The 14,761-nt window shown below is 45.1% G+C and overlaps 8 protein-coding genes across 8 annotated transcripts; 4 read left to right on the forward strand and 4 right to left on the reverse strand.

Annotated features, from left to right (window-relative positions):
* Positions 1-136: 136 nt before the first annotated feature.
* Positions 137-1,571, reverse strand: VCUG_01026 (uncharacterized protein). Its single transcript, XM_008075855.1, has one exon. The coding sequence runs from the start codon at positions 1,557-1,559 to the stop codon at positions 195-197; it is 1,365 nt and encodes a 454-aa protein (XP_008074046.1). The 5' UTR covers positions 1,560-1,571; the 3' UTR covers positions 137-194.
* Positions 1,572-1,585: 14 nt separating this feature from the next.
* Positions 1,586-1,966, reverse strand: VCUG_01027 (uncharacterized protein; the record flags this gene model as incomplete). Its single annotated transcript, XM_008075856.1, has 1 exon — positions 1,586-1,966. The coding sequence occupies one exon, from the start codon at positions 1,964-1,966 to the stop codon at positions 1,586-1,588; it is 381 nt and encodes a 126-aa protein (XP_008074047.1).
* A 270-nt stretch (positions 1,967-2,236) lies between these two features.
* Positions 2,237-2,807, forward strand: VCUG_01028 (uncharacterized protein). The gene has a single exon (XM_008075857.1). The coding sequence runs from the start codon at positions 2,255-2,257 to the stop codon at positions 2,774-2,776; it is 522 nt and encodes a 173-aa protein (XP_008074048.1). The 5' UTR covers positions 2,237-2,254; the 3' UTR covers positions 2,777-2,807.
* Positions 2,808-3,550: 743 nt separating this feature from the next.
* VCUG_01029 (uncharacterized protein) lies at positions 3,551-4,015 on the forward strand (the record flags this gene model as incomplete). The annotated part of the gene is made up of 1 exon (XM_008075858.1): positions 3,551-4,015. The coding sequence occupies one exon, from the start codon at positions 3,551-3,553 to the stop codon at positions 3,998-4,000; it is 450 nt and encodes a 149-aa protein (XP_008074049.1). The 3' UTR covers positions 4,001-4,015.
* On the reverse strand, positions 3,988-4,720 carry VCUG_01030 (uncharacterized protein; the record flags this gene model as incomplete). The annotated part of the gene is made up of 1 exon (XM_008075859.1): positions 3,988-4,720. One exon carries the CDS (start codon positions 4,718-4,720, stop codon positions 4,007-4,009), a length of 714 nt encoding a protein of 237 aa, XP_008074050.1. The 3' UTR covers positions 3,988-4,006.
* Positions 4,721-6,531: 1,811 nt separating this feature from the next.
* VCUG_01031 (uncharacterized protein) lies at positions 6,532-10,569 on the forward strand (the record flags this gene model as incomplete). Its single annotated transcript, XM_008075860.1, has 1 exon — positions 6,532-10,569. The coding sequence occupies one exon, from the start codon at positions 6,532-6,534 to the stop codon at positions 10,567-10,569; it is 4,038 nt and encodes a 1,345-aa protein (XP_008074051.1).
* A 1,052-nt stretch (positions 10,570-11,621) lies between these two features.
* VCUG_01032 (uncharacterized protein) lies at positions 11,622-12,540 on the forward strand (the record flags this gene model as incomplete). The annotated part of the gene is made up of 1 exon (XM_008075861.1): positions 11,622-12,540. The coding sequence occupies one exon, from the start codon at positions 11,622-11,624 to the stop codon at positions 12,483-12,485; it is 864 nt and encodes a 287-aa protein (XP_008074052.1). The 3' UTR covers positions 12,486-12,540.
* VCUG_01033 (uncharacterized protein) lies at positions 12,449-14,367 on the reverse strand. The gene has a single exon (XM_008075862.1). It carries the CDS (start codon positions 14,248-14,250, stop codon positions 12,904-12,906), a length of 1,347 nt encoding a protein of 448 aa, XP_008074053.1. The 5' UTR covers positions 14,251-14,367; the 3' UTR covers positions 12,449-12,903.
* Between the last annotated feature and the right edge of the window lie 394 nt (positions 14,368-14,761).

Consider the following 14,761-nt stretch of genomic DNA (forward strand, 5'->3'; position numbering starts at 1 on the left):
ATAAAGCGACGTAACAACGATCAAATTTATTTCATGGGTCAACGAGCGGTGCTGCTGCAACAGCTCCCATGCCAACTCTGAGTTCGTGGAATAACGCGGTTTAATCAGCAGCTTCATGCCAACTCTGAGTTCGTGGAATAACGCGGTTTAATCAGCAGCTTCATGCCAACTCTGAGTTCGTGGAATAACGCGGTTTAATCAGCAGCTCCCATGCCATCGTTCAAAACATCGCTGTAGTTTACGATCCTGTCGCACAGAATGACATAATCCACGATATTACGCTCCCTAAAAAACATATTGATGGCCCTGTACTCGTTGAAAGTGATATCATCAACGTAGATTACGTACGGCTTAGACACCTTGAGACTGTCAACCGTGCACAGACTGCCATCTATCTTGTTCTTCATTATCTTTCCCAACAACCTCGTGATGACCGGCTCATACGCCAGCTTGATATCAACGTGCTCACGGAACGTGGGTATGGGCGCATTCGTGTGCTTCTTAACAAATTGCTGGATCTTCACGTACTTCTCAAACACGGGCCTGCTCCTCTTGTGGGGGTTTCTCAGGAGATAAATCATCACCAGCTTCTCCTTCTGTTCTCTCGTCAACTTATCGTTGCTGAGCACCTTCTCGATCTGCTTGGTGTTCATTTTGTTCTCTTTGATTATTTTCATCTCAACTTCGCTCATCTCCTTGTTATCAACGCAATGTTTTACGATGTAGTTGTGCAGCTTGAGGTGCTTTTCGAGGCTGTCTTTGGTCTTTGTGGCTGTGCTCAGTGCTGACAGATCGACAGGCACTTTTTCGGTTGATTTTATAAACTCCTTCAAATTGGCGCTGACCGCGTTGATGTCCAGAAACTTGTTCACCTCGAAGAACGCATCGCTAAGCACGTATGTCTTGTCTAAGGTCACGATGCCGTTGCTTGACTTAAGGTACTCGTATATCATCGGCTGGTACCGCCACTCGTGCACCAGGGGCGTGTAAGGATCGAAAGAACGGTTCAGCATGATCAGCGTTCCCTTGTTTGCAAATTTGGATGCGTGTATCATCATCTGAGTCACGAGCTCCTTCATTCCCGCGTTCGTTATCATTTTGGGACATATTCCGAGGGTGCTCAGCACCGACATAATACCGTCCATTCGATTGCCGCTCCCCACCCTGTACAGCATGTCATCGAGTTTTACCACGCCAATGTTCATTTCATACGTTTCGCTCACCACCGCGTGCGTATCGCTGCGGGCCATAATCTCCAGCACGTCATCATCAACCTTACCAGTGAAGAAAATGATGTACCGGCCGTACTTCGGCTCCTTCAATTCGCATACGATCTGGTAAATGCTCGTGGGCTGCGCAAAAATCACACAGGTCAGGCCGTGCATGCGGCAGCGCGTGTCTGTGAGCATCTGAAATAAAAAAAAGTCGTTTTTCAGGAAGTTTGTGTGCGAAACGTGCGATGATAGTATGGGCTTGGTGTAGCTGTCGAACAGCGCTATTTTTGTGCCTGTGCCCTTGGAGAGGATGTTCTTCAGTTTGGGTGCGAATATGTCGTGCATGCCTGTGTGCACTGTTTGCGATGTGTTTATGTACACGGAGTGTTTTGGATTTGTTTTGGATGGTGATCAGTGATTCGGCAACGGGGCGTATACGGCTGTGAGCAGCCTAATTGCAGGACGGCACAGCATGGTCTGTTTTGGATGTTACTCCTGCATGTAAATGGATTGTATGCACCAGGCTGAGTGATTACCCGCCTGATACGCAGATAGCAAGGATTTGTACAGTTCTCTGTGCTTGATCGCAGAAATAAAACGGCCACTTCTTTTGTGGTAATTTTGGTGACATGCACCGGTATCACAGGCCAACGATCGCAATCACTTCCTGTGATACTTCCCTTGCTTTGCTCCCTGCTGTTAGTGAGGTGTAACTGAAGCAGCAAGCAAATTTGTAATTGTTTAGGTGTCATCATACGAGGAAATAAATGTATTTTGGCAAAAAGAGTAAATCCATAGTTTATTTGCTGCTCCCCTTCCTGAAATGAAGAAAATTCAATTTAAAAGGCACCGACCAAAGCATCTACCTATCATTGTTGCAACGCTCAGAGCATCTTCCCTTCCACCCAGCATAAACAGTAAAAATAATAAATCTGGCTCATTCAGAGTGTACCGTAGCTACTTGCCTTTATTTCATGGTCACCGCTTCCAATAACAAATTTACTTGATTGCTCATAAAGAGCAAATATTTTACCCTTCGAATGGACGCAATCATTGCTCATTACAATAAAACGCCTATAAATTGCAATGTTTACGGCCTTGTAAACCTAAAAGTGGCATGCAACGATCTGCTCGTGGAATATCTCAAAAAAGAGAAGGGCTACCAGCAGAGACAGACGTACACCGACATGAAAATAGCGGTTGGTCTGATATCCGTGGTGTGTGCGATACTGACGTGTTACATGTCCTTGCACTACGACTTTGCCGATTACAGGAAGGCGCTCGTCGTGGTCCTTGCCATTTACTTCTCCCTGAATTTCATGCTGGAGATTTGTTTGCGGTTTTTTGCGCGTAATACCGTGTTTGAGGGATACAACAGGGAGGGATCGATACGTATTGATGGGTTTAATAAGGCTGTTGACACCAACTACAAGCTCATAATTTACAAGAATGGAAAGGCCATTCCTGGTAATTTCAGCAAAAGCATTTACGATCTTTATGACGAGTCGGGGGTGTTGGATCACGAAACGTTTTTGAGAGAAGTTGCGCAGGTGTTTGCTTAGTTAAAAGTGTTTAGTAAACTGCATTGAGTTCTTGTCCGTGTGGCGCTCTACCACAACATTGCTTGGTAGGTCATCATCACTGCTTAGCAGTGATAAACACGTTTTATTTCATACGGCATCGTACAATTGCAGTAAACTAGCGATTAGTGGTTTACTCGCCACTTCACCCGCACCACACATCAGCAAATTGTTAAAGATCCTTCTTGAGAACTCATCCAATCCGTTTTGATAGCCTGTCGCTCTTTGCTCTGTGGAATGCACGAACATGACGGGCCAAGAGAGAACGGACACAACACCCCATACAATTAACGGTCGTGCACAGGTCGGAACAAACCGTTGTTTATCTTTTTAAGAACGCTGCTCTGTTTAACGTGCCATGTCCTATGCGCCTCGTGACCTGCCCCTTCGTTTGCATCTTTCCCACCGCAGGCACACGTAATTCCCTGCTCACCAAAAGCACGTTCATTTGATTTTGCACCACTTCGCACGCGCATACTTTTCGGTCCATTGATTTAGTTCATGGAGCGGATGAGCCTTGCACCGTGTTGCTGCATCCGTTTCTGCCGTTCACCTCAAGGATCAGCACAGAAATGTCATCGCTAATCTTCATGTCCTACCACAGGGAACGACAGTTTCTAATAAATTACTGAACGATCCTCTGCACACCTTTCAATTCAGTTGAACGATGCGCGTCAGCACTCGTATTTTGCTTAATTTTTTGGGCCGAAGCGTATTTAACGGAATAAACAGTTCCTCAGACATAACACGGACGCGATGCGCGTCAGCACTCGTATTTTGCTTAATTTTTTGGGCCAAAGCGTATTTAACGGAATAAACAGTTCCTCAGACATAACACGGACGCGTGCTGATGGTGATCGACTACTCCTGTTTCCTACGTCACCGAGTAATCGGCAATCTTCCCTTTATTTAGAAAAACGCCGGCACGGCACCCTGATGAGCACATCCCTTAGCGCGTACTTCCAAGAGGCAAAGAACGAAATTTACAGTGCCAATCGCATCCGAAAGGCGCTTACTCACACGTATGAATGGATAAACGGTCATGTATTCAGGAACTTTGAGTCAAAATTCTTTCGATTCGTCGGGACAGGCTGCTTTTACATCTACAACACGTTCATCTACCTGGTCGTGCCGGTGTACTACATATATCGGACAGAATGTTCGGACAAAGAACCTTCGCTCCTTTCTGCCAGGCAGGTAAATTAAATTTAATTATAGCGATTCGAGTATTTTATCATCGATTGCGCATCCTTGAGCAGCGCATTTATCGAGGTATTGCACTGCTGCCACCATCTTGGCGTAACCTACCGCTTCATTTTTTCGCAGCTGTATGAAGACGTAGCCGTTAGCTCCAACCACAAATCTTAACTGCTCGTTCTCCACGAAGCTGCTCCGATAACTACCGACAGCACACAGCGGCACAATTTTAAGAACCCCGTTCGTTAACTTACCGTACCGCTCGTTGCGCGTGCTGAGCACGGCCGATCCCACGTTAACCTTCTGTATCTCAGCCACCAAAACATCATCCACATCAAAGAAACTGTGCATGAGCATCTCATCCTGCTCCAGCTTTCTCCTCTGCGCATTGTCTGGCAGTGCTATCGTTGTCAAATTCAGTATGCACTCGAGCTGAGCATTAGCCTCTATCTTCCACCTCTTCACCGACAGCATGGCCACACGCCCAACGATTATGTCGCCGGCCAGTGGAATGTACCGGTACCTGGTGCACGGCTCAATCATTACCAGTTTGTTGATGCGTGTCAGCGTGCCCAGCACCGATGAGTGTATTGATGTGTTGTGGGGATACGTGTTGTGGCTGTAGATGCTATCCTCGATGTCGCACACTTTTTCGCCGGGGATGAACATATTTGGAACGGCCGAATAATTTTTCAAAATATGATGGCCGTATCTGCGTACTGGAAACATGGGCTGGATTGTGCGGGTGGTACCTTCCGTTTCACGTGACCAGGACTGATGACCATGATCTATCCGAGTGTACCCAAAAACGTATTTTTCGTGGAATGAACAGGTAATGCTGAGGCAGGTTCATTGAAAACTCTGCAACAATGAAATATCAAAACAGAACCTGAAAAGACAGAAGAGTGAACGGCAAGAACACAGCTAAATATATTTAAAGCGGTGATGCGTGTTTCCATGCGGAAGGGCGGTTAGTGCTAGAATTCCCTTGGTGCGTGTCACGTGATGGTTAAGAACAAATTTTTTGGTATTGTAACGAGGAGAGCAACAAACATAAATCTAGTGAAAAACAGCTATTAGGTCCTTGTGTTGAGCGTTTAGCAGGTATTGCGTAGATCAACCTGTTTAAAACGAAACAACCGCGGTGTATGAATAGCTTTGATTCGGTTTGATCTATGAGATGGCCATTAAACTGATCCTATAAAGAATCACAAACATTGTTATGCCTGTCTGGCCATGTTGATTAGTGCGTACTTACGGCTCACAAAACGTTTCATCGTAGCAGATGCTTTACACGATAGTTCGGCACCATTATGTTTTTGACACTTGGCTTGTCTTGCAATAAAATATTTGATCAGCGAGGTGCCTCGTTGAAAGTCTTAACCACCGAAATGTGATTGTAAAGCGATAATTAGGCAAAATTTTAACAAGACACTTTCAAATTCGTCTTTTTGACCAAAAACACGTTTACCTCTCTTCGTATACCACAACACCTAAATAACATACTTTTTGCTCTGCCAGGACCGACGCTGGCATGAGCCTTTGGTTCTTGAAGGACCTAGTGATTCACACAAAAAGAAGCAGAACTGTGCCGTTCTGTCACCGCAGGAGAAGAGCACTTTTCGCTACGGTGCCATGTTCCTTTCGTATATCATAGAGCCAGGAGAACACACAGCTTATGTTTATCATGCAAATGGCAGACTCTGCACTACGAGGGCCTGCGCACATTCGATTGCTCGATATGCATGGCGTCTATCGATGTGACTGTGGGGTATTTTACAGCATCATTGCACCGTTCAGCACTCCTTACTGACCAGAGTGATGTAAATGTGCAATAAACACACGAAAACAGCATTCTTTGACATTCTCATTGAGGAAATTCTGATTTTTTATTGGCAATGACGAATGACAGCCACACGTTGCGGTGTATTGAAACATTTGCAGGTATAAAGGAGATACTCAGCATTTTAGCAGTTTTACTCCCGCTACATGAGCAGTGGTGGTTAAAAACAGTCAGTTCGATTAATTTGTGCTCCGACTAGAATGTTTTATATCGTAAAACAGCGCTGATGTTACGGTTGTAATACATCCCCGATCCAAATACATTTAACGCTGTTCGCAATGTTTTATCGGGCAAACGTACTTTCTACCTAAAGTTAGTGCTGTAAATCGGGCAGGCACCCAGGCATATTATCCAATTATGCTCAGAGACCAGTATTAATAGCAATAAATTGACTTTCTGCGCCAGTTGCACCACACCATCTCGTCATTCAGGGCTGTGACCGGCACCGGCAAGAAAATCGTGCTCATCCGGCAGGTGCTACGGGAATGCACGAGCTGTCTGCCGCCCTACAACTCACACAAAAACGAGTGATGAAATCAAAACACTACAACTAAAGATAACACAAGGCATCAATCGTATCACATTAGCACGGTTTACACCGATCACCCGCAGCGCACCCAATAAATTCAATCGCTCTCCCACAAACACATTGTTTCACTTGCGCTTATTATAAAAAAGTGCAGCTTTGGTTCCCGAAATGGATGCGTTGAACAAGAAATTCGGTGTTCCGGATGACTACGTCTTTATAATCGACATACGTTCGGTAAACAATACCATAATAAACGAGAGTGTGCAGGACATGAGACGTGCACTCATTGAAAATGCAAGCGTGGTGTGTGATCGGTCCACAGACAGTGCCCGGATGATGATTAGCAACATATCCCGGACTATCAGGAGCAACTTTTTTTTTTATCTCAGCAAGGGAATCCGTGTGTTCCTTGATGTTGAAGTGCCGGTCTGTCTTTTCAATTATAAGAAGCGGCTCATGGATGAGATCAAAAGGATCTCGGAAGAGACTAACGTGCTAGTGTTTTTGCAGATAGGCAATGATGAGAGTAGAAATGAGGAGTGCAGCGGTACAGCGACGGGACAAGCAGGCATCACTGAGGAGCTCTATGGTAGTTTAGAGTCGCTGAAGTTCGAGACGGATGATGTAAAGCCCTACGGTGACGAGGCCCCGTACATCTACGAGAAAAACTGCGAGAAAACGAACATTAAACGCTTCAGCGAATCACCGAACTGTTACTGCTTCAGGGCCTATGATACCGAAGCATACGAGAAAGATGCTTGTGAGTGCGAGCGCTATGGTCGGAACGATCCCAGATCAGAAAGCTTTCCAAACTACGACTACAACGAAGATCTTCTGTGCTCCTCGCCCCTTTCGAATAACGAATCTTTGTTCTCTGATTCATCAGGCCATGTCGAGGACGACCATGGCGACAACATGCATAGATACAAGAGGGGCACGTACGATCAGCGGAGCGCTTCCATGGAAAAAGGCGCGGTTACGAACAGCACGGATTGTGAGAAATCCGCTGGCAACAACTTAGAATCGAACATCACCGACACGGGTATCGAACCAGGATGCAGCGACGTGCACAGCAGAAACACTGAACCGGAAAGAGAACAGGGCACCAAGGACTCAGGAGCTGACGTGTGCCCAACAAACAGTTCATCGGGCGCGAGCAGCTTGCAGGCAGAAAGCGAGATAACCATCCAGATTAACGGTCGATGGAAGGAGAGCGCGATTGCGCGTCTCAAGATTCTCAAATTTATCGAAAATTGCTTCGGCAACGACCTAAAATTCATAAACTGTGAGCGCACGTATTTCAATTTAGAGAACAAACGGCGCTACTACTATGGAACCAAAATAAATTACAAGCTAGCTATCACACAGAACACGTGCGATAAGGAAATTATATCACGGAGGAACTTTGACGACGTGTATTTCTTCGAAATTGATACTGTCAAGCTGTTCTATCTGTTTTATTACCATAAAAAGCAAATAGAGGATGTGCTGTGTTCATACCACTCATTTTTTGAAACTTCTAAGATCAACAACACGTCTACCACGGTAAAACTGACCGGAAAAAACCACAAAATTGTGCAAAAGGCAATTATGGGAATGACCGAGGATATCTTCAAGGTTTTGGTCTCTGAAGTACCGTATCCTATACCCGATACATTCATTTTCAAAACACATGAGCGCTCCATGATTGTCGGCAAGAAGCCTAACATCATCGAATTGCTCAAGTACAGGGACGTGTACTGCCACGTTCAGATTGAACTGAGCAAGGAGCTCGAAGAGTTTCTCTGCGGAAAGAAAAACGGAAAGATCAACCGCATAATCAAAGATACGGGCACCAAAATTAGTATAACGGTGAACAATGTGATGACGATCTACATATCGGGGCAGAGTGCAAATGTCTCGGTGGCAATTCACGCCGTGGAGAACGAATTTCCCGAGGAGCTGGCATTCCATCTGAGCGAACGGCACCACAAGCGGATAATAGGCTTCGGAGGAAAGAACATTCAGCGCATCATGAAGAAACATGGCGTGTACATCAAATTCATGAGCGAATATGAGCGGAGACAGAACAATTACAGCGGTAATGTCGTTGTAAAGACACCAAGAAAAAACCGGGAAGCTCTTGAGAAAATGAAGAGTGAGATTTTGATGCTTGCGGACGAGAAGGAGTACAAGCGGGAGATAGTGCAGATCAGAATAACCGTGTTCGAGTTTTTTCTCTTTTTTATTGTGCGAGCTGTCGGTTATAGAATGCTGTTTGACGAGGTGATATTGTCGTTTAGCAGAGGCACGGACACGTTTCTGTTCAAGGACTACTTCTTGGAGGTGGACAAGACGCCTTTTGAAAACTTGCTGCTTGAGAGTGAGAAAGTGCGTGAAGAAGAAATTTCATGTGATGCAGAAACGAATGCCACGGATGAGAAGGAGAGTGATACTGAGATAAAGGAAAGGGAGTTGTTGGTGGGGCATGACGAGGAAAGGAAGTGTGATGCAGGAGATGGTAAAGAGAATGGAGCGGGAGAAGCTTTAAATGGTGACGGAGACTTGCCTGAGGACGAGTTTGGTGGACTTGGCCATGGTCCTAGGGACGGGTATGTACGAAATTGTGCGTGGTCCAGCGACAATGGGTCGTGGAGGCCGAGTGGTGGTACGTGCTATGGCAATAAAGCGATAGCGAACGAATACAGAGGAGTGTTAGGTGATCAGCACTACGAAAATAGCCAGGAAAGAAATGTAAAGAATGCCACACCTACCGATACATCCAACATAATGTGGTGCACGCCGTCCCAAGCTGGCGTAACTGGCAAACCAGAGAGCGAGAGAGGCCACAGAGCCGGGAAAAGTATAATTGAAGACAGCAATGAATTGGAGAGTAAAGATCAAAGCGTGATACAGGTGAATAGACCAGCGATTACAGGCAGTAATCCATCTGGAAAATTAATTGATATTATGGACTGGGCTGTTCAAAAGCAGAAGGCTGAATTAAACATGGCGTATCACGGCCATTCTGATACCACCGTGAATAACAAAGGAAAGGACGCCTCCGATCTGAGCGGTAATTCGTTACGCCCTCATACAGCGTGTATGAAAAAGATAAAACTAACTAACACAGAAATAAATGCAGCGGGAGGCACGCCATCGAAAATGGATGGCAACAACACTGCTTTTGATGGTGCATTTGACCGAAAAAAAGTCGTTTGGGATGAAGAAGAAAGGCGATATCATACAAACGGCAGTGTTCCCGTGAACGGTTCACCGGGATGCGGTCGGCAATTACCAATAAGCGAGAAAGCTACGAGCTATGTGGCGAACGATGCGTTCTCCGCTGAAACTGCCGATCAAGATGCAGCTGTTAAATTGAACAACGTTCAAAAAGATGGTACAGACGGCAAGGAGAACGAAAAAAGAAGTCCGTTTAATGCCGATGAGGAGCTCAGCTCTACATCGGGTAGCAGCAATAAACCCGCGAATTCGGCTGAAATGAAGGGCAAAACTGCAAAGCATGCCAGTTCAGCAAAGAATGACCTGGGAAGTGGGGAAGAGCACCGATATTATGATTTGAATGCCGATTGCAGCAACAAAACAGCTGCTGTTATCCCAGAAAGCTCAATTATCAACGCAACGGGCAGCTTCATTGATGAGAATTTACAACGCATGCAGTACGTGAATGACGAGACGATGAAAATCGTTAGCCATATCAACAGCATCATGTCAACAACCGGAAATATCAGCACAATCAGTCTGAGTGGCATATGCACGGAAAGTATGATCAGGGACATTAATGATGTGGTGGGACTCAGCAACGCCAAGAAAGAGTTTTACTTTGATATCTTGGGAAAGAGAGAGAAACTCATAAAGAAGATTTCGCCGTTTTATTATCAAATAGGAAAGAACTACAAGTGCACGTTCGCGTTTGCACACGCCATTACCCTGAAAGACGGCTCCTTTTTTCTGCGCAGTTTCCAGCAGATTGAGCAGCATCAAGACGGTGTGAGCACCCTGATACACATAAACGCGCTGAAATGGTGCGAGGAACGGAAACTAGCATTCAAAATTTTTCATTCCCAGCTTTTCTACTCATACGAAAATTCATTAAATGAGTCTAAGATTGGTGACGAAGCGGGTTCTAGCGACAACGGGCCCAAGATAGGGTCGTTGCTGACCGTTGGATTTGAGAAGGGAAAAAAACAATCTTCGATGAGGTAAGATCCCCTGTATAAATAAATGTAAATAGAATTAAAAGTATTTGGACTCTGAACTGCCAGGCAGTGGTGTGCTTAAAAGATTTTACCACCGAAATTCTTTTTTACCCGTGTTTTGCCAGTTCTTTGCGTATGAGGATTAATCGCATTTTGTTAGAATATTTCATTTGAACAGCGATTTTCTCGGTGAATTAGATGCAAGAATTTTGTTTCTGTGCTTAACAAACATTGATTACACTAAAACGTGCTTTATTGGAGAGGATGAACACAATCCTTGGTACTGAAGTGTTATATCTAGCGTGTCATGTTCGGATGGTTCTTATTTAAATGTGCTCGTCTACCACCTCTTGAGGGCTTGGTGTGCTAGCACATCTTTACGTGCTTGTCTACCACCTCTTGAGGACTTGGTGTGCTAGCACATCTTTACGTGCTTGTCTACCACCTCTTGAGGACTTGGTGTGCTAGCACATCTTTACGTGGCACAGCTACCCAACGAACCGGTGTTTATCAGCATGGTGGCGAAGAATGAAATACTTGTGCTTTTGCAGCAGTTCGCGCTTTGAAACAATTATTTAAGAAAATTATCGCGCAGAACTGGGTACGCTGCCCGTTTTTGTGGCATAGGTTGAGACTTGCGGTGATGACTGAGTCACACTATGATTTGATGGCAACGACCGTGACTCGTATACGCAGTGCTATCTTTTGCCAAATTCCTGTCTCAAAATACTATTTGGTACTTCCAACTCGAAACGTACCAAGCAGATGTACAAACCGCAGAATGTCTCACGTTCATCCACGCATCCAAACATTGGAGCTGTTTAGTACATCGCTATCACCCGGCACCGTTCCTTTTCACATTAATTGTTAATTTTTCCTTTTTCATTTTTTAATTCTGCTCATACAATAGCTTTGTCAGTTTACGGGCTGGCAAAGCACCGGGTCAATTCTTATTCAAGACCCTTTCCAATTTCCACACAAAGTATAAATCGTAAATATTCTGAAACAATCATGTTCATGAAAAATTAAAAAAAAATGAGTCCCTCTCATAACACAAAAATGCACAAATTGAAGAAGATTGCAAAATTGATGAAAACAATCAATACGGTCCCAGCGAAAGAGCGCATATCGATGCTGTACACGTTCCCAGAAAATGCGCTTTGCAACGACTGCAAGAGCATCAATCCGACATGGGCGAATCTGAACTTTGGGATACTGCTGTGCACGGCTTGTGCAGGCAGGCACAGAGAGAACAAGCACTACAAGATTAGAAGCCTCCTGTTTGATAGGATTAGTGACAATGAGGTGTTGCGTGTTCTGGTCGGCGGAAATGGCGATTATTTTGGGGACAGCGACGACACCACAGGCAAGTACAAGGAGTATGAGTGGTATGCAGACGAGTTAGCAGAGAGGATAAACAAAATGAAGGAAATGGAGGGCGATACGACGAAAACGGCAGAACAAGATGTTAAAGTTGATGATGGAAAAGCTGGCATGAGAATAGAAAGAACGCTGGAAATCATGAAGAGCAAGAGGACCTCGAAAATTGGGAGTAAATCGATTGAAGAAATAAAGAAAAAGCGCCAAAGTGAAAAGAAGGAGGATAAAACAGTGGTGAAGGAAGTGCAGAAGCAGGAAAAGACCGTTGTTAAGGAGGTCAAGCCGAAAAACGTCACCGAGACGAAGCCGTATGAACCAACGGTCGTTGCATTTGAGCGCGGAACCGGTGCTTACACGCTAAAGGGACAGCCATCGGGAGATGTAGGCCTTCTCGATACCAAAATAGAGGATGCGGGTGGAAACGGGTACAACTACAAGAACATAAAGTTCCACAGCGCGAAGAAGGAGAAGAGCGTTATCAAAAAGGTGGCAGAAGGGAGTAAAAATGTGATGTCCGGTTTAATCAACAAATTCAATAAATAAAGCTATTCTGTTGTTTATCGCAGGGAATAAACCCGGTTTGTTATCAAACAAGAAAATGTTGGAGCTTTGCGCAAATATAGGCAAATGTTGTGCGTAGGATGGCCGAAGACCTTCACAACGATTTAGTGCTAAACGATTTTATGAAGTGCAAGCTGCACTTTCGTGTACAGGGGTGATTTGTCCACCGCTTGGTGTGCTTTACGACTGATCGCTCGATTTACGGAGCTAACAGCCGGCAATCGGTACCAGCCAACGTTTCTCGGTATTGTCTTTGTCCCCGTGTTAATAAACGCGAAGAACCAACCTGAACACGAGTGCATGCACCACGAACGTGTTATCCACGTCTGTTAACGAAATGAGCGTTCTTGTCTGTCCCCTACACCTTAAAGACCCGTTCCATGTAAATTTATCACTTTATCTACCGATATGTCCTGTAGAAACCAATTAGCAGCGCTAGACCAACAACCATCACACACAACAGAACAAACACGGCAACTCCTCTCTTTTTGACGGTTACCCGCCTGTCAATCAGTCCGTTGAGTGAGCAGTAGTACACGAAGTTGTCCTTCACGGCCACGCTTGTTATCGGAATGGCACACGGGGTAATTTTGTTCACCAGAACGGTGTTCTTGAAAATGTACAGTGTACCAGAGGATGTGCCAACCGCAGTGATAAAGTAATCCTTCCTACTTTTGATGTGGCTGCAGGTTATCCTAACGCAATCTCTACACCTTGCAGGTTTGGCAGTGGTCTCGTTGGTGCTGTCTTGCTTTTTGCTCGTCTCTTTTTCCTGGCACACATTGCATTCATCGTCCGGTTTGTGATTGGAGATGCATGTTATTCTCTCCATCTCCACCTCCTTCACCTCTTCTTTGATGAAGACCACCTTTGACGACTTTTTGAGGTAGAAAACCAGGTGGTCGTTGACAATCTCGGGCGACACGATTTCTTCATCGAAATTGTACTTTTTTAGGTTGAACACGAACGTGTAGCGCTGGTGAGAGCGTTTCTTCTTCATGAGAGCGCTGTCTTCACTCGCTCCTCCGTTCTCAGTCCCTTTCATGTTCGCATCCTGTTCGTCTCCAGCCACGTCCTCCTTCAAAATTTTGTAAATTCGCCTGTTCTTTAAAAAGAACCTCTCCCAATTATCGTTTACGTCCGTGTGTCCATCCTCTCTCACAATCATAACCCTGTCGTCTTTCCTCCCCAGCCCGTAGAAATACTCCTCCTGCCGGTTCTTAATCTTCCGTTTGTCGATCTGCCACGCCACAGTAGGCATATACGCAAATATTTTCTTCTCCGCCAAAAAAATGTTGAAATTGAAGTACGTGTGCTGATCAACCTGTACTTTGTACCGCTCTAGCACGTGCATCTCATCTTTACAAATTTTCACATGGCTGAAACTCTCCATCCCCACCAGTGTTAAATACATGGTGCACTGCGGCAGCAGGGCCAGGTTGTCCACACCGTCACATACGCCCTTTACTATGCTTGTGGGAAGTGGTTCCATGCTTACTTCATCGGCAGAGAAGTACTCAGCCGATGAGTCATCATCATTCTCAGGTAGGGTGATTTGTGTGCTCGTGTAAACCTGTATTGACCTGACAATATCGTCCGTTTTGAAAAAAATCAGTTCTTTCGCTGTTGTACTGTCCATTATGACGATTCCGTTCTTCTTACCAAATAGAGGATCACCTCCACCACCTGCTGCCACTACTACGTTGTGAGTGAGCGTGAGCGTGTACAACGGAAATATTGTGGGCATTTTTTCAAGGGTTGTGGAATCGTATGTTAAATGTTTTGGTCCGGCAGGGACCCGTAGAACAGCAGCGGAGAAGAAATTATTGGTGCTGTGTACCGTGTGTGTTGGAATGAAACGTAAGCTGCCACACTTTTAGGGGGCTGGTGCTAGTCAAAGTGTTTGACTCCGTAATTAAATGAAACCTCTGATTAATTACTGCCTAGCGGAGTGCCACAGCGGCGAATTTGCCGATAGAAACATCAAACACATCATTTATCATTCTAAGGACGTGCTCTGCATGGATTTACACCAATATGCACTCGCCAGAGCACAGAATGTGTATGGTTTTAGATATTGCAGTGGCAAATGAAAATTGCAAATCAAGAAAAACAAATTGAACGTAAACACGTTCTCACTGTGTACTGATCGGGTGAAAATACCGCAAAATGGAGAAATGGTGCTGGCAGCATATCTGAGCTCGCCAACCACTGTTTTAATTAAGACCGATTGACAGGTCGTCAAGAAAACACCCTCA

The sequence above is a fragment of the Vavraia culicis genome, assembly GCF_000192795.1.
Source record: "Vavraia culicis subsp. floridensis unplaced genomic scaffold supercont1.14, whole genome shotgun sequence".
NCBI classification, from domain to species: Eukaryota; Fungi; Microsporidia; family Pleistophoridae; genus Vavraia; species Vavraia culicis.